This window comes from Papaver somniferum, unplaced genomic scaffold, assembly GCF_003573695.1.
Source record: "Papaver somniferum cultivar HN1 unplaced genomic scaffold, ASM357369v1 unplaced-scaffold_107, whole genome shotgun sequence".
In the NCBI taxonomy this organism is placed as follows: domain Eukaryota; kingdom Viridiplantae; phylum Streptophyta; class Magnoliopsida; order Ranunculales; family Papaveraceae; genus Papaver; species Papaver somniferum.
The window spans coordinates 2,206,035-2,228,165 of NW_020619603.1; the positions used below are offsets into that span (position 1 = coordinate 2,206,035).

Here is a 22,131-nt window from a genome sequence, read left to right on the forward strand (position 1 = left end):
TGACTATTAGTATAATGTACTCGAGATACATGTCTACTTTCTATATCTTTGTCAGGCTGGTTTCTTAGTGATTTATGGGAAAGAATGTATAGAGAGTACTCAGACTAGAGCTTGGAAATATAAATATTTGCTCCTGTGGTTTTGAGTTTCATTCTGCTGTGAATCCGTGAATTTAGCTGTATCGTGAACTTGGCTGTTCGTCAAATGATCAAGTTTCCTTGTTTGTTATCTTTTAGGTTTATAAAATAGGCTGACCATATTATCAACTTCGCAGTTCACAGCCGACGCTTGAGATCGAGTCAGAAGCCATTTAGTAGTATCAAGCTAGATTATAGATCTAAGTTAATTACTTGACATTTGTTGATTAGCCTTAATGTAGATCTGGATGGAACATTATTCTCCTTGATATGAACCGTATGAAATGCGGAGGTAGCATCTGTGCTTTATTGATCAAAAGGTTTCAGTCAAATAACAGACTGCTTATTTTTGAATTTTTGATGTGTTTAACCTTCTGATTTTAGTCAAGTTTTGAATCGTTTGCAGTTTGTTTTTTGGTATGTTATAGGCTAATCTTTCTAGCTGTCTACTATTAGTTACGGCGTTAATTGACCCTAGGTGGGGATGGGGAAGTGGTTGGTTTTTATTGCTCAATTTCTGGAGGGGCGAATTAAGTAAAGGTAAGGCTGTTACCGAACTGCTATCCACCTACCTTCTTTGTCTGTATACCCTGTTAGATGTCTCCATAACGGCATGATATAAATTTTGGACATTATCGTACTTAAGGATTTCGCAGTTTGAGTATAGCTAGTTAAGATCTTACTCAAATCTTTTTGACTGTGTGGCTACATATCATGGAGTAAGATGGAAACTCCAAAGTAATATTTGAGTTTATCTACTGAGAATGTGCGGTTGAGTTCAGCTGTCGAGTCTTAGATCAGTTTTCCCTCATTTCAAGTAAGAAACTTCTCATTCTGCTAACATCTGTATGCTAGAGTGAGGATCTAGGGATCCTTTTCTGGTTGGATGAGTTCACCTACATTGTGTAACATGATATTGGTAAGTAAAGTTCCCTTCTCTTGTCCAAATGATTTACTCATTTACTATGTTGAGGTTTGATGTGATTTCCCATGACAAATTATTCAACTGAATTTTTCTCTCACCTGGGTCTTATATAAACTATGAAGAAGAGAAAATAGAAATGCACTTAAGATTTTGGGGGTTATCTGCTGTGTTCCACCCTAGAAACAATGGGGAAACTGCTTCCATATAATAAATCTTACTAGTTTAGGCTAATCGATAGCGAATTATTTGCTCTTATGAGAATGGTGCAGTTCTATGTTACCAGGGTATATAGTCCCTACTATTGAGTGTTGATTGCTTACTTTATAGATTTTATTACATTTTCCTATCTACTGTTGTTTGATTTTATCTTGGAGTTGACCTTTCTTGCTATCTCATTGAATATGGCTTTGGATCCGGGATTTTGAGATCATCAATGTACTTCTTCAGCTTGTCGTCCCACATTTGGTAGTTGCCTTCGTTGAAAGAGTAGATCTTTCTTGATTTGGGGATCTGCACTTTCTCTTGAGTCAACACAAACTCACCATACATGGAATCCAACGTGAAGGAGTAGACACCTTTCCCGACGGACAACAAAAAAATCACGGAGATCGAGTACATGCAGTATTCTGCGGCCAACAGGTTGGTCCCTGGTTGGCATACGCTCACTATGCACTTTTGCTTCTCTTGGTCCAACTGCATTGTTTGGATATACAGAAGTTTTAGTTAGCTATGAAAACTAGGAATGTCAGATTTCTAAAAGAACGTGTTTGCATATACATACAGCGGATACATCATCTCCAAAATCAGCAAGACATTCGTCGTTAGGATGGTAGATACCAAAGATGGATCCAGTTGATACAGCAGCGTCGATGTTGGATGAGCCGTCTAGGGGATCAACTACGACAATGTAGTTCCCAGAGTAACTCTCTTCCACTGCAACAGGTACATCTTCTTCCTCTGAAGCTATAATCCCTGTTCTTCCACTTGATCTCAAGCAGCTTGAGAACACCTAAACCACATTCATGCATCTATGTAAGAAATTATACATGCTACATGGCAATAAAAATGCTATGCCAACTAAGGAATTGGATTTCTAATGGTGTGGTAAAATTACTTGAGTGTTACCAAAACTAATTTATACAAAATTTCACAATGGATTCATTCAGTTTGGTAGATACCTCATTGGAGATAACTTCGAGCTTCTTCTGGTCTTCGCCTTGGATGTTAACGGCACCTTGACCTCCAATCTTGGCTGAAGTAGTGCAGGACATTTAGCTTCCCAATCTGGAGATACAACAAACCTATCTAATCATGAAATAATAGGAGGATTTTGAAGATTAGACCATGTAAATATGCCTCCAGCCATTGGCAGATCTATAAAATTTTGTGTATCTAAAAAAATTCCTGAACTTTCTTCTATTAATTAATCTGCCTCCATCTCTATTTCTCTCTGAGTGAGTGAAAATTGCATTTTAGTCTCCATCTATGCACCAAGGCTCATGCATAATAGTTCTAATATCAGCAATGTGTTGCCGAAATTGAGCAAAATCTGAAGGATCAGAAGCACCATAAACAGATGTGCAAAGCCAAACAAAACCATCTTTGACATTTCAGAATCTAATAGTTAGAGAAAAAACACCCAATAAAGATTTCTCCATGATTAAATCCCCACCATTGCATAGAACAATTATGCCTCCATATCTTTCATTCGAAGGAAGAAAAGCATATTCACATTTGTTACTACCCATAATGAATGCACTAACGAATCAGTGACACACTCCATTTTCGATTCTTGGATAGCACATAGAGAAACTTTCTTCTTCCTGATACCATTTCCGACTGATTGAATCTTTGGATCATCGTGAAGACCCCTAACGTTCCAAGTCATACTCTTAATATCCATTACATACCTTAGTAGTCCCCACTGCAGCTGAAGATTTGGAAATTCCTTCAGCTTCAATATTCAAATCTTCATCTGAATCAAATCACCTCCCCCCCCCCAATCCATCGAGATCTTCGTTAGCTTCTTATGGTTGTTTTAACCGCAACAGAAGATCTTTATAAATCGATCTTGAAATTCGGTTATCATAATTAATCCTCAGTTGCTTATTGAAAGAGACATGAAAGTCTACCATATTATGAATTTCAAAATCCTGAGAAGCATTGGGGATTGAATTATCAACAGCTCTGGCTTCCCCCCATCCAGCCCATATATTGATCCGGTACTAAGTGGTATTGGTCTTGGGCAGGGCGAATTCGTATTTGAATTCACATGAAGACATCCTACCATCCAAAATGTTTAGAAAGACCAACAGTAATCCAATCTTATTCCAACAAATATGCGAATTAAGTAACGTCACAGAAATACCTAAAGCACAATAATCATTCTTCGTAGAAGAAACAACAGCTTGAGGAACTTGCACTTTTGCAGGCATCGAAACCTCTTGTGTTGAATTAAAATTGTTCAATGATAAAATATCTGATGTAGAAACATACGCCCAAAAAGAAAGACAAATAAAATAATCATTGCCTTTAGGGATACAAATAAATCTTTGCTTTGAATCCGCAGCAGTTCTTGTGATTTTCAAATAGCTCCCAAACTTGTTTGAAAGCATTTCAACAAGAATCAAAACCTGATGAAATCTGCGTGACCAGTTTTGATTTGCTGTAGTCTTCGCTAATTCCTTTGTAGTAGGACTAATCCAATTGACAGCATCATAAGGGATAAAAATCCAATTACTGTTACCCTTATATCTCTCCAATACCTTCAGATCCTTTGTTTTACCTTTGATGTTCCTTGATAACTCAAAGGATTTGGATTTCAGAATAACTGTTGATGAGAAAGTCATTTGAAAAGAGATGAAATAAAAGAAATACAGGAAAAGAATTACCACTCTTGAACTGAATCAATCACGAAGGATTGATACGAGAAGAAGGCTGAGAATTCACATGAAAAATCGCCATTGGAAAAGCTCCCAGAATTTCGGAGAGGAAAGAGAAAATAGAAATGAATGAGCCATTGACAATGTTTTTATTAAAGTTGTTCTATTGTGTTTTGTTTCTAAATGCATGTTCGTCTCTTGTTGTTGTTGACAATGTGAAGGTGCAAAATTATCAGGACTGGAGCCATTTATCAACAATCATAGATCACAAACTGGGAAGCCAATATTGTATATAATTGTTGAATTTAAACTTACTTATACGAGTGTAGGAGACCTTTGCCTGCTTTTTCTAGGCATCTAACCCCCAAAACAGAGCAAAATGATTCAAGTCCTGGAAGTGAAAGAAAGCTATAAGAGAATAGAAGGAAAAATATTTGCTATACTTACTTTTTTTTTTTTTTGTGAAGATATTTGTCCGACTGGTCAGAGCATGTTCCTGTTACTCAATAACGTCAGATCAGACTAGATACCTTAGAGTGAAATGCCAGAAAAAGTTTCTGACATTATAACACAATACATGGAGAATTCCAATGAAAATGCAAGGGAATCAAAAGTATGTAGAAACCATAAATCTAGCATTATGGTGTTTCAGTACTCATGATGACAATGAGCCATTTAGTGCACACTACATTTTTGCTCCGGGTATTGTGAGGTTTTTGGGTTGTGCTCATTGGATCATCCAGGAGGCATACATGTAACTGAGAATATGTTAATTTACCAGACACATATTGGCTCTGTAGCTAGTTTAATTGGGCATTCGAGAAAAGGCTTCATTTTCGTTATGCTATTCTCAATAGTGTTAGAAAGTTTAACTAGGATATAGGATGGATGGATGGTTAGGAGAAAAAGTAGTTCCAATGTCAAGTAGAAAACAATACAGTTATGCTATTTTAGAACCAGATGAGGAGGGTGTTCAGAAGGTATCTTGTCCTCCCAAACAAGTCCATTCACATTAAAAGAAACAAATTGGAAGAAGATTGAAAATCAAAAACGATTATGAAGAGACGAAAAGAAGCATTGATGTTTTTTTTCTAAACATAGTAGTTAAATCAGATTTAAATTGATTTAAGGTTTCATTTCTAACAACCGGAAACAAAGGGTTTATGGCAGGACGAGAATTCATTCTGATTTGCGGCGTTTGGATCAGGATGTTATCTTCTTCATCATCATCAGGTATGAATATTCCTGTGGACAATAATTCTTCATCATTATCAGCGACAAAAGTAGCCAACAATTCTGATGTTTTATCACAAATTCTATTATGTCTACCTGTAAAATCTCTATTGATCTTCAAATCTGTATCCAAAAAATGGTTATTTTTAATATCTGACCCATATTTCGCTAAGAATCATTCTTGTCGGAAGACCAGCTTTAAAATCCCTGGGTTGTTCATACAGAAATTAAGACGTCCTTCAGGTCCTCCTGATGAACCAGAATTTGAATTTCCTTTTATCTTCCTTAACAATGATGATGCTATTACCGGTGGCGGAGGAGTCCCCCTAAAAACCCTAGATTTTGTGGAAGTGCCTCCGCGAAATTCGGAAGGTCCTATTGTTGAAACTAGCTTAAGAATAGAACATTCTTGTAATGGTCTATTATGTTGCACTAGGATAACATCTCAGACGGCCAAGGAGCCGCGTATCGTAATCCGCCACATTTACATTTACAATCCAACCACAAAACGATACAAAGCTCTTCCTCGATCCCCCTTTAGAGATGTCGTCAAATATTATTGGAATGGAGTTAAAAGTGTATCTTTAGCTTTTGATCCAATCAAGTGATCACTATCAGGTTATCTGCATCTGGATAGATATAGGGAAATTTGAAAACATGATGTTTATTATATCGAAATATACTCCTCTAAAACAAACTCATGGAGGTTATCTGCGGAGAGTCCTTTTTCAGCACGTCGTCTCAGTTCCTCTAGGGCGCCAGGTGCGTTATGGAACTGTTTCCTTGGGCCAGGTATGTTTTGGAATGGTTGTTTGCATTGGATCTCGCAATTCTCGATCATGGAAGATGAAGCGTCAGTGTATTTTGATATCGAACAAGATTTAGTAAAGCCGCTGCCGTTCCCAGCTGTATGTAATGATAATATGTGGTATTTTAAATATTTTGGAGAGTGTAGAAATCATTTGTATCTTGTAGGGGCTCTTGGATCATGTCCTGATAATTACAGCATCTTCAAAATGGAGAAAGATTACAGTGGGTGGAATCTTATATACAAGGTCGACCTAGAAAGAATTATAAATGCATACCACCTAGAGTCGGTGACGAATTATAACAATACCATCGATTATTGTGTGTGGGTAATGTTTCTTGGGGAAGCCGAAGAGAAATCATCAACAAAATTGATGTTGTTGATAAATGCTACTCAACTTATATCCTATGATCTGAAAGAGATGAGCTATAGGGAGATCTATTATTTCAATCCAAAAACTCTCACCATGACTGCAAACTCAGGCTCACGGGGTTATGTTCATCAGTACATAGAGTCGCTTGCCTGTGTTTGAATATTTTCATGGCCTCTCTCACTTGTTACACTTAACTAAAGTTAATCTTCAACTTAATAATGTCATGTTCAGCCCTTGTTTTGTGTCATGCAATCAGTTCTGAAAATATATCCATTTATGTTGTTTACTATCCTTATTGGCTTGCATTACTGCTTTACTATGCACGGGTCTATATCGTTTTGTTCCCAGATAAAACAATTTAAGTTGATTTTTTTCCAAGTCTAGTAATAATGCATAGACTTGGCAAAATGAATAATGGAAATAGGTAATAGCAATAATTTTTTTATGGTGGTTACTACTTCAAAGTTCAAATGCCTCTTTTGATAACATATTTTGTATAATATTTGGTTAACTTTTATTCTCACAATTTATTATTGCCTCTATAATTTCTTTGTTCGTACAATTTCATAACTGTGTCGTTAGTTGTTACATTAGTTTAAAAAATGTTCGACTTCCATCATATATCTGTAGCATACGTTAGAAAGGATATCAGTTAAATATTGAGTATTTTCTTCTAGTTGTCCAACTTTTGGTTCAAAAACATCAAAATCATCAACAACCTAAAAACCCCAGGCCATTTCTGACACCATATCGGGAGTTTCAGTAACCTCCTTTCTCATTGGCCGGTGAACGAAACCCTTGCTCCCGATTGGCTGAAAAGCAACTTATACCCCTAAATTTCATGTCCGTTAATTTTTAATAGAATTGGCTCGATCTGACGCTCCAAATCAAATGACAACTTAACAGATTCTTATACCGCGTTTACATAATTATAATAGAATCTGGACCTTCGGATTGGTTGTCAAAAAAAACGAAAAAAAAAACCGTGAAATTCTATATACAAAAAAAAAGGAAATCTTTAAGAAAAAAAATCCTGGATTTCCATATTTAAAAAAAATAATGCAGTATCCAAAGAATTAAGAATAAGATCTAACGACTTCTAAAATTATAATGAAGTGTCAAAGAACCGAGAATAAAAATCTGACGACTTCTAAAAATTCTATTCAAACTATGGTAACTTTGCATGTCTATTCAATGGAAACAAGTTAATGCTGAGTTTACGTGAGTATCCAGAAAACCAAGAATAAAATCTAAAAACTTCCAAAAATTCTCTTCAAACCATGATATTATTGCATGTCTATCAAATGGATATGGAAACAAATTCTATCATTGGCAGTTAATGATATGTTTACATACAAATTGCACTTCTATTGAATGGAAACAAAAGAGGAAATTGCGTGGATTTTTAGGGTAGAGAGGTGTATATAAGCTACGCAGAGTTCACGGATATTCACGCTCAAACACAGTATTGAGCAGTCATTCTTTCTTCTTTTTTAGCTAATTGATTTTAGGCTACTTATACAACCAGTTGTTGATTTTGAATAAATTGATTCCGGGTATTAATCGTTTGTGGTTTCGTTGTTTTTAATTTTTTATATTCTTTTTTAGAGTTAGACTATCTATATTAGGATATACTAATACATCCAGTTGTGATTTGGATTAAATTGATACCGGGTGAATAAGCAACGATTTTAATGCTTATTCAAATCTGCAGGGACATTTTACACACCATTCATCGATCTTGAACCAGGCAAGACAACTAACAAAGTTGTGAAAGTTTGGTGTTAAAAGATGTGGAAACTCGAAAACAAAAATATTGGGAAAGTATGGGGTCTTGAGATTATCTTATGGATCATGTGGTGAGTATCTAATGCCCTCTGATGTATGTATACTGACTAGCTGCTAGGCTGCTTTAATTTTTAAATGTAATTATATCCATTACGGGGAAATCAGATTCATGCTATGGTGGTAAAGGATCACGTGCAGGGAAATGTAATTATCTACATAATGATTCCCAAGCACAAGACACATTTCTAGATGATGTGAAAGTCTTTGTTGCTGGGCATGTGCTTAACAACTTACATGGACTGAATGCATTTCTTTGTTGCGGAAGTGCAGTCCAGTAAAATAATAACTGGACTGCATTTATTTATTTTATATGAAAAACGGGATATTGAGAAACTACATTTTCAACTCCCTGACTTCATTACCAAAGCCAGAGATAGGTATAAATGGATGCTTAGTCTTCTACAAATGAATTTATGTTGTTCCATTCTGTGACATTTGTGATTTTGTGCTATCAGCCATTATGTTATCAGATATTTTCTAAAAACACCGACATATAAGAAGAATTTTTTGGACAGTTAAAAATGTCTGACCTTCTTTTGGAACTTTTGGAAGACGGCTACATCATTGTTGTTCTCTTTTTTGCGTAGCCGGATCACCGTCTAATTCTGTGAATCATGTTCTCCCGGTTTTTGAATTATTTATTGGTGGTTTCGATGATCTCAGGTAGGCAGTTACGGCTTCATGAACTGGTAATAACAAAAAATAATATTAACAGTTCCCACCAGTAGTTTTGGTTTGTTCATTTTCAGAAATGCATGGCCTGAATTATCTTTATGGTCATATACTGCAACTCATTTCTGTCAATGAGGCCCCTTGCAGGTTACCCTATTAGTTCTTATTCACCATTCCAGTTCTTATTCACCATTCCAGGTTGCCAAAAAAGCATCATAGATGGTTTTGGATTACCACCAGGTTGCCAATTCCAGGTTGCCAAATGTATCTCTTGCATTCCACCGGCAACTGCAACATCAGGTGGAATGTACTATGAATTTCATACAAAATTTTTTTTGTTGTCTCCGAATTGTTTTGCTATTGATTCTTGATTTTTGATTGAATTCAGTATTTTTTTTCCTTATACTGATTGAGATTACGCATGCAATTCTCTTTGTATCCTTCTCTGAGTATCACAGGGTTTTGATAAATTAGAGTAAATAACTAAGTGAAAATTTGTTTTATCTCGGAGTATCACGTAGATTAACTTTCAGTCGATAAAGTGAAAATTTAATTTCTAAGCTGCCATATTTCAAGCCAAGATGAGTTCTATATATTTGAATGTTATGATATACATATTTTCAAGTTTCAAGGTCGGAAATAAACTACAAATGTTACTATTTTAATCATTTTAATCTATTTAGAGCTTCTATATGAATTAGGATGTGATAGTGAAGGTTATAATTTAATCCAGGCTTTGGTGCTAAAAGTGTTGGGTGCAATAATCAAAAAAAAAGAAAAAACAAATAAGCAAAAGTTATTGATATTTAGCTCATTTATAATGGAAGTGATTGCTTTGACGAAACGAACAAGTTCCCCATATCTCCGCAACAGCAATAAGGTAAAACTTTGGAAAACAGAGTGAATCACGAGTTCAACACGCTGTCATTAAGACATTAGCACCCGGCTACACTCAAGAGTGATGCTATAGCCCTCACAGGACGGATATCTCTAGGATAAAACATCCTACTACTAGCATATGTAGTAGATGCTCAACTTGAGCTTGACAACTCAGAAAAAACCTTAAGGAAAATCGCAAATGCTAAAGAAAACAATATAAAATATTTTCCCTTGGGGGTCTCTCTAAAATATAGAGAAACCCCTTTCCCATAGATTTTACAAAAGTAGTGAATTTTTTTATATAATTGACAAATACAACTTAAGAAGAGCAACTTCCCGGTGTGGGACTAAAAATCTTATATAGTCTCTTAAACAACCTAAAAGTGGAAAATCCACGGTGTGGGACTAATAAGTTTTTCATTCACAAAAAAACAATTAATTATTATTTTATTAAAACCTTTAAATAATAATTTTATTAATCGTTTTTCCAACAATCCCCACATGAATGAAAACTCAATAAAACGTGAAAAATATAAATAGATCTTGGTAAATCAACACCCCAATCCCACTAGCTAACCTGACCGGACAGGCAGACATGTTGTGCGTTTGTTGAAGTCATACTAGCCATTTCAACGTCCTCTCCTTCACACAACAGTGTGTTGATCCCAGGGTCATACTATGGATTGCATAAATCATAATAGTATAGAGAGCTTTCATCTTTAGTTTCTCACAAGTGAGACTAAAGGTTTCTTTCACTAAAGTGAAAAATCATGAACTAGTGAACCCGTCGTGACCTTTTGCTCCTAAGTTCCAATAATACCAAAACCATAAAAACGAAAACCACATAAAAAGCGCAGGAAATACCATTTTAGGCAGAGGTGTCCATGAGGTGTTGAACCTTTGCTTAGTGAAATATTACCGGAATTACTTGCTAGAGACAGTGAACTATGTCTTGAACTGATAGCGTTTGATGTAATTCGCGATAACAACCACGGGTGATATCTCCAAGGTTGCTGCCAAGCTCGTGCCGTTTTGTCCAATTTGGCCCTGGACATATCCTGTTTCTCAGAATGCTCTAGAGAATCAAAGCTCATATTCTCATAGGAAGCGACCCCACTTCCTCATTCAGATAGGTGAGTTTCCATAAAGATTGTTACTGCTACACCCCACTTCAATCTAAAATTGAGACTATAGAACTCATTAAGACTTCTTAAAAGTCGTCCTTCACATGCAATTACACTATCACATCTACACCATAGGGAAGGGACAGAGAATGAAATTCTCTGATAGTGTTTACCTTTACTCACCATAAATTAGTTGTCTCATTTGAAATCTTGATCTTGGGATATCCAGTCAGCAAGGTTGAGTATCCCTCATGGCAAGTTTAATTTATGAGCTTAAGCCCCATCCCTTCGATGCATTTTTAACTATCTCTTTGTACAAACCTTTTATCAAAGGTTGTGCGATATTCTCCTTGGACTTTATCCAATTAATGGAAATAACGCCGATTGAGATTAGTTATTTTTAGCTTTAGCTATTATAGCTTGGCTGACACAATGTATAGATATAGTTGGCACATGCCTATGCCAGAGAGGAATGTCTTCTAAAAAGCATCTTAGGCACCCGACCCCCTCTCGTGCTTTATCGAACGAAATAATCTCATATTCCATAATGAATTGAGCAATATATGTATGTTTGGAAATCTTCCAAATATAAACCCTCCTGCTAGAGTGAAAACATATTCACTTGTAGACTTAGACTCCTCTGAGTCAACTATCCAGTTCGCATCATAAAGTCCCTCAAGGATAGCAAGATACCTTTCATAAATCAAACAAAAGGTCATAGAGTATTTTAGGTACCATAATACTCTACTCAGTGCATCTGAATGCTCTTGCTCTGCACTACAATTATATCTACTTAACTTACTCATTATATAGGCAGTGTCTGGACTCTTACAGTTCATTAAATTCATCTGACACCCTATAACTCTTGAGTATTCAATTTAAGATACTTCATTACCCTTATTTTTCTTGAGTATTCAAGAAGAATCATACGAGGTACAAGCAGGCTTACAATCAGATTGATTGTATCTCTTAAGCACAAATTCAATCATAATGAGAATGAATAAGACTATAAATGTTAGATTATCTTCTAATCCTCATCCTTATGATTACATCAACAAGGCCTAAGTCTTTCAAGTCAACGTTCTCATTCAACGTATGTTTTAGTGGAATTAAATATTTCTACCCAGAATAAATTTTTTCCTATATAGTTGGGACGCAGAGCCCAAAGTGAAGGAATCCCTTTTATGGCTACTTTTCTGTAAAATAAAACCTAACGCAAATGTGCAATTTGACAGAAAGATTGGAAATTTTTAGTGTCCATGGTTAGAATTTTTCACTGGAAAAAATTATCCCTCCGTTTAATCTGATTATGTATTTTTATTTCTTAGGGGTATAATTGGTAAGCAAACTAAAAGATAACATATCTAAAAATCCGTACCTTTGGATTTTACAAATTTTATCTCGTTGAAAAGATTTTATAGAGATCTACACCATGAATACAAACAACAATATCAAATTTAGCGTTTCAACGAAAAAATAGGAGGTGCTTATCACTTTAGGCACAATTTTCAAAAAGTGATTTCATAGACATTATGCAAACCACCACGAAGGATGGTTAACACATTATGCATCCATATTTTGGTTTATGCATCAACTAATTTTCTATCTAATAAAACGATGTACTCCCCCCGTTTCGAGAAAAGTGATACTTTCACTTTTTCAGTTTGGCCTATTTATAGAAAATGTCGGGATCACAAATTTTCTTTTACAGTACCATGACAGCGATGTTTCGTTTTTCTTCGCTCGGCCCTCCCTATCGTGACAACGGTGTTCTAGTATATATGAGTAACCCATAATTAACTGAATAAAGATTTGAGTACACAAATATCCTTTTGATTATGTGAAAAAATTAATGAATATCTCTTTCTTAAAAAACACGTTGCCATTTTTTTAGCATATCCTACAAAATCTCCAATAATTACTTTACCAAAAATAACCAAATTTCCTAATAAAATTTCATAAATAACTCGTGATTTTTTTTTCTCATGCCCAAAAATTACAACCCATGGACAAGAAAAACTAACAATTATTACTTGAAAATAACCTTGAAAACTGGATTTTTCACAAATTTGGATCGAAAAAATTACTTTCTCAATACGCATGTGAAATTCACAGATTTCACAATTAAAATGCCAATATTGGATACATTTATTGTTTTCACTAGCAAATTAGTGGAGCCCAGGGTGCACATTACAGCTTTCCTAATTAGTGGAAAAAACCTCATAAAACCACTTTGTTTTTCCACCCATATTTTTGTATTGTTTTATTTATTTTTTCCGGAAATTGAAAGCTTCTTTTCTGATTAGTAAGCACAAGTTTTTCAACCTTTTCTCCCAGAAATTAATTATATCTCACAAGTTTTTCAATTTTCTCTCCCAATACTAAATTAACATCTCCAACTACGTAATCATATGCATGATTGAAATCAAACTCATCAGGTGAAATAGAATTAGGCATGTTAATTATCCCAGTCAGTTTAGCTGACTTATCTGTGTGTTTTAGTCTGACTGAGTTGAATCAGTTGGACTCGGTTTGACTCGCCTGACTCAGTCAATTGACTAAGTTAACTCACTAACCTGATATGGACCTTGACCTTTGACTGGAACTTGGATGTTGACCGTTAGATTGACCGTTATCTTTATCCTTTGATTGTTAATTGACCATTGACTTTTCCTGTGACCCGAAGACTTTTCCGGTGGCTTTCTGCCCAGTTTTTGGCTATTTTCGTTACCCTTACGATGGATGATTTGGACATAGAACTATCAATGGAAAATTATCAAGAAAATAGGTAATTGAGTTTTAGGCCAAAGTTTGAGATATAGCAAAGGATATCGACTAGGATTCTGAAAGATCATTTATGTATCATTGTCATGTTTATTCAGATGGTAATTACACGTTCAAGATGATGACAATGATGATGATAATCGTGGATAGCACATTGTAGATCGAAAATCTTGAATTGGAGTGGTTTTCCTTCTAATCAGGTGGGAACTCATGTAACCTTCTTGTAATCATTAAGACTCCTTTTTATTTGCGAGCATGATATGTCTTTACCGTTTTTGCGCATGTTGTGTGTACTTTGATGTGTCTGTGTTATGCGTTAAGTAATTTCCTCGCGAGGAGTGTATGTGGTTTCCACACAGTTCCTTGCTAACCTCTATTAGGTGATAGGTTGTTACGAATATTATTACTTTTATGTTATACAGTAAATTTCTGTCTTTAATAGGACGTGAGGCCATTTGAATATTATGTTAATAGGACAGGAGGCTGTTTACAAATATTATTCTTAATAACGCGGGAGGCCGTGGTAATATTATGTTATAAATTAACTTGGGATAATCAGCCGTATGCATATCATATTTGATTGCTTTAGCAATGATTGTACTACAAAATGTTATTTCTGTATTTATTTTTTTTTTTGAAAATCTTGTTTCGATGTTATGTTTAGTACTTAGTACCAAAAGTGTTAACTCTTTTTATTTTATTTTTATACTTTAATTATTTTATCTTTTAGTAGTATGTTAGTGATTACTTGAAAAGTATATATTTTTATTGAGCACCCCTTTGGGATGATGTGCTCACTCGTTCCCACTTCAGTTTTCAGTAATCAGAAGAAATGATACATCTGAAGATATCCATTTTCATAGTGTAAAGTATTAGCAAATTTAAATATGTTTATTTATCTTTTAGATATGTAATATTTCTATATAAACAACACATTATTATATACGTATCACTCGAGATACTTTCATTTATATAATGAATATCAGAGAGTTTGGGTTCTGTTGTTAGCACTTTATGTAATTGAGATTCTTAAAATCGATAGTCTGGATTTGATGCTTCAATTATATTGTAATCCTATTAGCTAAACATGTGGTTAGGTTGGGGCGTCACACCTATGTGAGGGATAAATAGCCAATGGCGCCGTGTAAGCATCACAAGAGGTGATCTCATGATAAGAAAGTAAGGAGGATGCACCGAATCGTGTCTAAAAAGGTGATTACATATGAATCGAGATATCTGCTACATATCTACAAGCATGAAACAATGTAAGGAGTAGTCAAATCACTCAAACGGTCAAGTCTAAAAATAAGGCAAGGCGAAGTTCCGGTTGTCCGCTTGATCTTGAGCCAGTACCCCAGGATGGATAAAAAGGCTTGAGGGCCTGCCCAAGCTCATCAATAAATGAAGGATCAGAGGAGGTGCGGTACAACTGTGATGAAATTACATCGTGTCAAGTACTCGGACGAAGGACGATTAACAACATTATCTGAAGAAGAAAATACCAGTCCATGTAGAAGAAAATGGACATGCAAGGTTAGGTGGTCTTTCTGCAGAGAATTCTAGAGATATATTTAGAGAGAAAAAGAGTGATAAATGTAAGTGATATTTGTAACACGTCAAAGGGTAAGAACTTCAATAATAAGAATACAAATTTCTTCTCCGTGGATGTAGGTCTATAAGGCCGAACCATGTTATATTCTTGTGTTCCTATTTACTTTCATGATTCTTTATATCCTATTTGTCTTTGAATCTTAAGTGTTAATAGATTATAGTCGTTAGATCTACTTGGGTGTGGTCATCAGAAAAGGTGCAACAACAACCTACCTAGAGCAGCAACAACTTCAAACTTATGTAATACTTCTTTTAATCTGAATCTCACACCAAAACCTTTTTCAGGACCAACTCAAAAATGTTTAATCAATGATGAAAATACATCTCTATCAAAACCCATTAGTTAACAAAATTTAAGAAAAAAAATGAATTAAATTGAAACGGGAATGGAAGTTTACATAGATAGTGAAGATATGAAAATCAGTTTAGTGTTAGAGGTACTGATAATTAAAGAGAAATTTGGAAGCAGTTGGGGTCGTGAAGAAGATGAACCGGAAAAGGAGCCGGAATATGAGACTGAAAAGAGGCGAAGAGTGAGATGAGACGGAGAAAGTAGGCTCTTTTGGGTTATAAACTTATGATAAACTAAGATCCAAGGGTATCTTTTTTTAAGATCCAACGACCAATGTGAATCGGTTGTAATCGATGGATTCAGTTCGGTATCTAGGAAAAACCAGAGTTGTACCGAGATATCTCGATATTTTATAATTAATAACCTGTAAATACCATTTAGTTAATGGTTCAGTTCGGTTTCATGAAAATTCGGTTCGGTTCTTTAGTTGTGGTTCGGTTTTATGCAGTCCTAATTACCAAGCATATCGAAAATTGAATGAATAAAAAAACGAAATAAGAATTATTAAAAGCTTACCTGTCATAAAACCTTAGGGTAATACAATCACCTTTTATTTCAGATTCTTTGATTTTCAACCTCAAGTAATGATTCCTCAACAATCACGAATAGTACCTTCATAAAACTATCAAAGAAAATCAGAATGCAGAACTAACAAATAAATTCAAAAAAAATTGATGACATAAACTAAATCGTATATTCTGACATTATTTGGATCAGATGATATGTTCTTTGTCCCCGATGAAATGATTCTTGGGGGAAAACTTCTTAGTGCCTATTAAAAAATCAATTAAACAGTGTGTCAACTTCAAAAATATCTATGAATCAGGAAACTACAATGAGAAAAAATCAGATCAAAATATAACAAGGAGATAAACTCGTCTTTGAAAGTTAAGGTTGTGAAGATTGTGAAAACTAATTTCGATTTTATATTACCGGGAAGGTAATCATATATAACCCACATATTTTTAGGTCAAGAAGAAACCATAAAAACAAAGAACAAGATCAGAATAAACAAAAAAAAATTGAGAAGAAATAAGGGAAAAGAAGAAAAGAGAAGCGGAGAATGAAAGAGAAAATACAATTAGGGTTTGAGAACGAAAAAGGTTTTATAGATCAGTTATGGGGTGCATACGTGTGTAGTTAGTACGTGGGAAAGATATCTGATTTCCTATGATGGGGCCAAAAACTCTAGAATTCGATCTTGATACAACTTTCAACCATAATAAAGTATTTTCTCCTAAAACTATATATATAATTGTTCATATGTAAGATTGATGTGTAATTTAACCTACTTTTGGGCTTCTTCTTGGCATTGGAAAATGAATGCTCCTGATGCTAAAATCCATACTGGCTATGTTCCTTATGGTTGTATTTTTTCGAAGATGCAACTCTCATCAAGCAAATCTTCGATTGTGGAAAAGGAAATACCGTCATCCTCAATCATTTAGAAGAGATCTCTTTCCTGTACAAGTCGCCGTGACATTAATTTTTATCGGACTTGCTCGTGATAAAAGGGCTTAGGAATACGTTTTGATAATTTTATTGCAAGCAAAAATGCTCAAACCATACACATTGCCAGTATTAGAAGACTACTCATTGGGTACCGATGGAGAAATGCTTCGTTATTGAAGATTTACAGATTTTTTGGTTGTCTTTACCATTTCAGTTTTAGTTACCGCTTTAGGGTTTCATCCCGTTGGGCTCTTTTCCTTTGTGAGGGTTTTATCCATTTGGATTTAAGTTTTCCCTATCAAGTTTTTTAACAAGATAACATATGCGTGTCCAACTCTAATCTTTGATTTTATCATTTACCTTATATTATTTGTGCTTTACTTTTAATGTAATTCCTTTAATATGTTAGCTATAATATATAACTATAATACTATTGTAATCATGGCTGCTAACGCCTTAAGTTAGTTTTCTATTAAAAACCTTATTTGCAAAATAAAAAATAAAAATAAAAAAAAGTTATTCATAGTCATAGGATACCCACCCGATATCGTAATGAAGGAATGGTCCCCCGCAGGGCTGCTTGTGGTTCGATTTTCAACCTAGACAGAACTTGTCCAAACCGACAGAAAAAACCCAAAATATCAGAGATTGGAAAATCCAGAAACCAAATAATTCAAAAACCGAACAAACCAAAAAATCCCCGAAAGACCAAACCAACAAGAAGAAGATACATATGTCAAACACGGTTTGTCATATTTGAAGATCTACAAGAATAAGAGGTGTGATGAGGTAGGTACACTCTATCTCTGTTTTTGATTTTAGGGTTTTCGATCTTATTTTTATTTATCCGTCTACTTTTGTTAATTGTAGGGTATTACTGATGATCATCACCATAACAATCCACATCCACCTTCTATTGATCATACCAGTGAAGAAAAACGACCTCCATATGTAATTGTTGTTCACGGACCACCCAAGGTAAATTACTGGTTATTATACTGTAGCTGAAGACAATTACGGTTAAATTATTACGTCATTTGGTTTGATTTGATGATTTCTTGGAATTCTAACTTAGTTCCGTTCCTATTTCTGTTCTAGGTTGGAAAAACCCTATTAATCAAGTGTTTAGGGGATCACTGTAGCAAGGCCCCAATAGATGTTTTTTGTTAGGTGACAAAAGAAGGATACAGTTTGTGGAGTGTCCGAATAATGTCAATGGCATGATTGATGCTGCAAAGTATGCGGATGCTGTGATGTTCCTCATCGATGCGGGTTACGGGTTTGAAATGGTATGTCACTAGCTTCTTCTGCAGTTGTCCATTACTTTGTTCCTTATACCCTTATCTTTTCTGATGTACAAGTGTAGGAAGCTGCTAAGTAATTTCTTTTGTTGATTTCAGGAAACGTTCGAGTTCCTCGAACTCTTAAAAGTTCACGGCATGCCCAAGGTTATGGGTGTGCTTACATATCTTGATAGCTTCAAGGATGAAGATGTACTAGCAAAGACTCAGAAACACCTCTTGGACCAGTTCCAAGCTAACATACACAATGGAGCAAAAGTGTTCTGCTTATCCAGTCGTCATAATGCGATGTAAGTTTCTTATTCCTATCTTATTAGTTTTTTTCTTCAATGATCAAGCCAATTTGTAATCCGAGGGACTCACCCGAAGGAGAAAAACAGAGCATTAAAGGAAAGTCAATCAACACGTCTTACTCAGCTGATGGTGGTTAACAGGTATTTGGAGCACGAAATTAGCGAGCTGGCAAGCTACATATCCACAATGGAATTCCATCCTTTGTCATGGCGAGCTGCACGTCCTTATATGCTGGTAGATCTTTTTGAAGATGTCACTCCTCTTGAGAAAGTGCAAATGGATAAAGAATGCCCAAGATACATTATGCTGGAAGGATACCTTCGAGGATGTGACGTCGAGAATGGATCTAAGGTACTTCTTTCTCAGCCAGGTTACCAGTCAAGTGACTTGTTTGTTATTCCATCACTTCCAGAAAGTAGAAACTGCTTCTGTGAACATAACTTTTTGGTTGGTTTTAGCGTAATTCTGCTTGCATTATTGCTCCTAGTTCTGCGTGATATGTTCTTTTTCTTAAACGTTTCTCTATCTAATGTACTATATCTGTCTTCATATCTAGCGTGTAGTTGTTTATTTTTTTCCTTGCATGTACGAACTGACTTAAGGTGTATTGTGCCAGGTGCATATTGCTGGGGTTGGTGATTTTCCTTTAGCTAGCATTACAAGCTTAACTGATCCTTTCCCGTTGCTGTCTGTTGATACCAATAATCTGAAGGTACCCACTGTTTTTATTCTACATTTCAACCTTTGCTGGTAATAAAATTATTCTTCATACCTAATTTCTAGTCTCCAGAAAGGCGACTAATAATGTTCATATTTTTTTTTTGGTGGGATTTGTTGGAGATATTCATTAATTTGTGATTTTGTAAACAGTAAATATAGAAAAATCTAGATTTCCCAAAACGGTTCAGAGTTAATAATCTTATAGACAAAGTAAGTCTAGAATGATCTAGGCTAGTCAGTAATAAGCCTAGATTGATCTGTCAAATATCTAGAGAGTTCTTAAAGTACGAACTCAGTTGATAAATCTAGTAGTAAAGAACGTTCTAGTCTAAATGCATACTAGACTATTCTAGAAAGAGTGTGGTCGGTCACTCTTTTTTTTACTCGGTCAATAAAAATAGAATAAAAAAGCGAAACTGTACAGGGATCAGGCTATGTTAGCGCCAAGCCAAAAGACCACACGTTAAAAACAACCTAAAAACGATAGTAAACCTCTCCAGGCCATTCAAGTGGTCGGTCACTCACTGCCTATAAATAGGCAATCTTGGTTCATTTTGTAATCAATCCAATCAAAACTAAAGTGAGAGTAAGAAAGAAGTAGAGTGAGAGCTAGAGAGTAAGAGTAAGAGCCAAAGTGTCTCTTTATAAAAAACTAGTGTAAGCCAAAGTTGCTACACAAATTTCTTGTAACATTTTCATTTTCATATTAATCAAAGCCTCACTTTCCAATTAACCAACCTCTCTTTCCAAATTATTTCCATAAACCCATCACATTTCCGCATTGCGCCAGCAAATTTGGTATCAGAGCAAACCTAACCCAGTAATCCTAAAACTCTACCTATGGCAATCAACCAAAGTATTCAAGGTTTCAATTATGCCCAAAGTCTAATTCCAATTTTTGATGGTGAGAGTTATGATTATTGGAGTCTACAAATGAAGACATTATTCATTTCACAAGACCTATGGGATTTAGTAGAAGAAGGTTATAAAGTACCAGAGTCAGCAGAAACTCTGTCGTCATGGACGGACGCAGAGAAAAAGGAGTATAAGGAAAATAAGAAGAAAGATGCTAAAGCACTACTGTTTCTACAACAGGGCGTAAGCAAAGCTATTTTTCCTCGAATTTCGGTGGCGAAAACTTCAAAGGAGGCCTAGAATATTCTCAAAGTAGCATTCCAAGGATCAGAAAAGGTAATCTCCATTAAACTACAAAATTTATGGCGAGACTTTGATAATTTACTTATGAAAGAAAATGAAACTATCCAGAACTTTTTCTCAAGAGTTACTGGCATAGTAAATCAAATCAGTAGTTATGGAGATACCATTGAAAATAAAAGAGTGGTAAAAAAGATATTAAGAAGCTTACCATTCAAATTTGATCATATCGTCGCTGCCATTGAGGAGTCAGAAAATTTATCGACGCTCTCGGTACATGAATCAATGGGTTCACTCAAGGCGCACGAGAAAAGAATAAATAGGTTCACGGAGCAACCGTTGGAGCAGGCATTTCAATCAAAAATAAATTTTAGTGAAAAAAAAAATACGGAAGCCAGAAAAGAAAGCTCCAAAGGGGGATCATCATCCAACTCGCAGTATGAGAAAGGCTCGACATCAAACCAAGGGCCCAAAAATTACTAACGTGGACGTGGAAAAGGAAAAGGAGGTTATAAAAACAACAACAACCAAAGGTACGGAAGAAATTACTCCTCAAATCTCCGTTGTAATGTCTACAAAATGTTTGGCCATGCAACCGAAAATTGCAAGTACAAGTGCACCAAGTGTGATAAATTAAATCACATGGAAAAAGATTGTTGGTTTAATGAAGACAATTATTCCAAGAAAAATGATTCCTCAAATCAAGTATTTTATTCCTGCCTCAGCTCACAACAAGAAGCGCATGGTATATGGTATGTCGACAGCGGATGCAGCAGCTATATGACAGGAAACAAAGAATATTTCGTAAAATTGGAGGAACAAGAAATTCCGCCAGTTAAACTTGGAGATGGAAAGTTCCAGAATGTTGAAGGAAGAGGAGTCATATCCGTACGTACAAGGTCAGGTAAAACTCGATACATATCTGATGTTCTTTATGTTCCTGGCCTAGCTCAAAATTTATTAAGTGTTGGACAACTTATAAGAAAAAGGTACTCACTACATTTCGAAGACGGAGAATGCACAATTTATGATAAAATTAATAAGCAATTGGTGGCAAAAGTAAAAATGTCAGGAAATTTTGTCTTTCCCTTATCTATGCCATCAATTGAAAATTGTGCAATGAGTACCAACCATATTAACGAATGCAAGTTATGGCATTTGAGGTACGGGCATCTCAACTATAGATCCTTGAAGGTTCTAAAATCAAAGAACATGGTAATTGGTCTTCCAAATATCAGCAATGGAGATAAAATATGTGAAGGTTGTATTCTTGGAAAGTTCCATAGACTTCCATTTACAAATAAATCGTGGAGAGCAAGAAGGCCCCTCGAATTGGTGCACGCCGATATCTGCGGTACGATAAGAACAACTTCACTCAACAACAGAAGATATTTTCTCCTATTCGTGGATGATTATACCAGGATGATGTGGGTGTATATTCTCGAGCAAAAGTCCGAGGCATTCACTAAATTCCTAGAGTTCAAGGCGTTGGCAGAGAAACAAAGTGGTCATAAACTAAAGGTTTTCCGTACAGACCGTGGTGGAGAATTTACTTCTAATGAATTTATCAATTATTGCAAA

At 35.3% G+C, this 22,131-nt stretch overlaps 3 protein-coding genes across 4 annotated transcripts; 2 read left to right on the plus strand and 1 right to left on the minus strand.

Annotated features, from left to right (window-relative positions):
- Positions 1-1,248: 1,248 nt before the first annotated feature.
- On the minus strand, positions 1,249-4,651 carry LOC113328404 (fructose-1,6-bisphosphatase 1, chloroplastic-like). Of its 2 annotated transcripts, XM_026575520.1 has the most exons (4): positions 3,954-4,651; positions 2,241-3,858; positions 1,844-2,071; positions 1,249-1,755 (listed from the first exon to the last, which is right to left on the minus strand). In XM_026575520.1, exons 2-4 carry the CDS (start codon positions 2,331-2,333, stop codon positions 1,450-1,452), a joined length of 627 nt encoding a protein of 208 aa, XP_026431305.1. In that variant the 5' UTR covers positions 2,334-3,858; positions 3,954-4,651; the 3' UTR covers positions 1,249-1,449. The 2 variants fall into 2 exon arrangements, with proteins under 2 accessions (XP_026431305.1, XP_026431304.1); XM_026575519.1 differs by having other exon boundaries at positions 2,241-4,651.
- Positions 4,652-4,828: 177 nt separating this feature from the next.
- Positions 4,829-5,785, plus strand: LOC113328363 (F-box protein At5g07610-like). The gene is made up of 2 exons (XM_026575474.1): positions 4,829-4,924; positions 5,075-5,785. Exons 1-2 carry the CDS (start codon positions 4,829-4,831, stop codon positions 5,783-5,785), a joined length of 807 nt encoding a protein of 268 aa, XP_026431259.1.
- Positions 5,786-17,771: 11,986 nt separating this feature from the next.
- LOC113328366 (ribosome biogenesis protein BMS1 homolog) lies at positions 17,772-19,429 on the plus strand. Its single transcript, XM_026575478.1, has 6 exons — positions 17,772-17,869; positions 17,951-18,058; positions 18,179-18,369; positions 18,481-18,671; positions 18,816-19,026; positions 19,292-19,429. Exons 3-6 carry the CDS (start codon positions 18,301-18,303, stop codon positions 19,427-19,429), a joined length of 609 nt encoding a protein of 202 aa, XP_026431263.1. The 5' UTR covers positions 17,772-17,869; positions 17,951-18,058; positions 18,179-18,300.
- Positions 19,430-22,131: the final 2,702 nt, after the last annotated feature.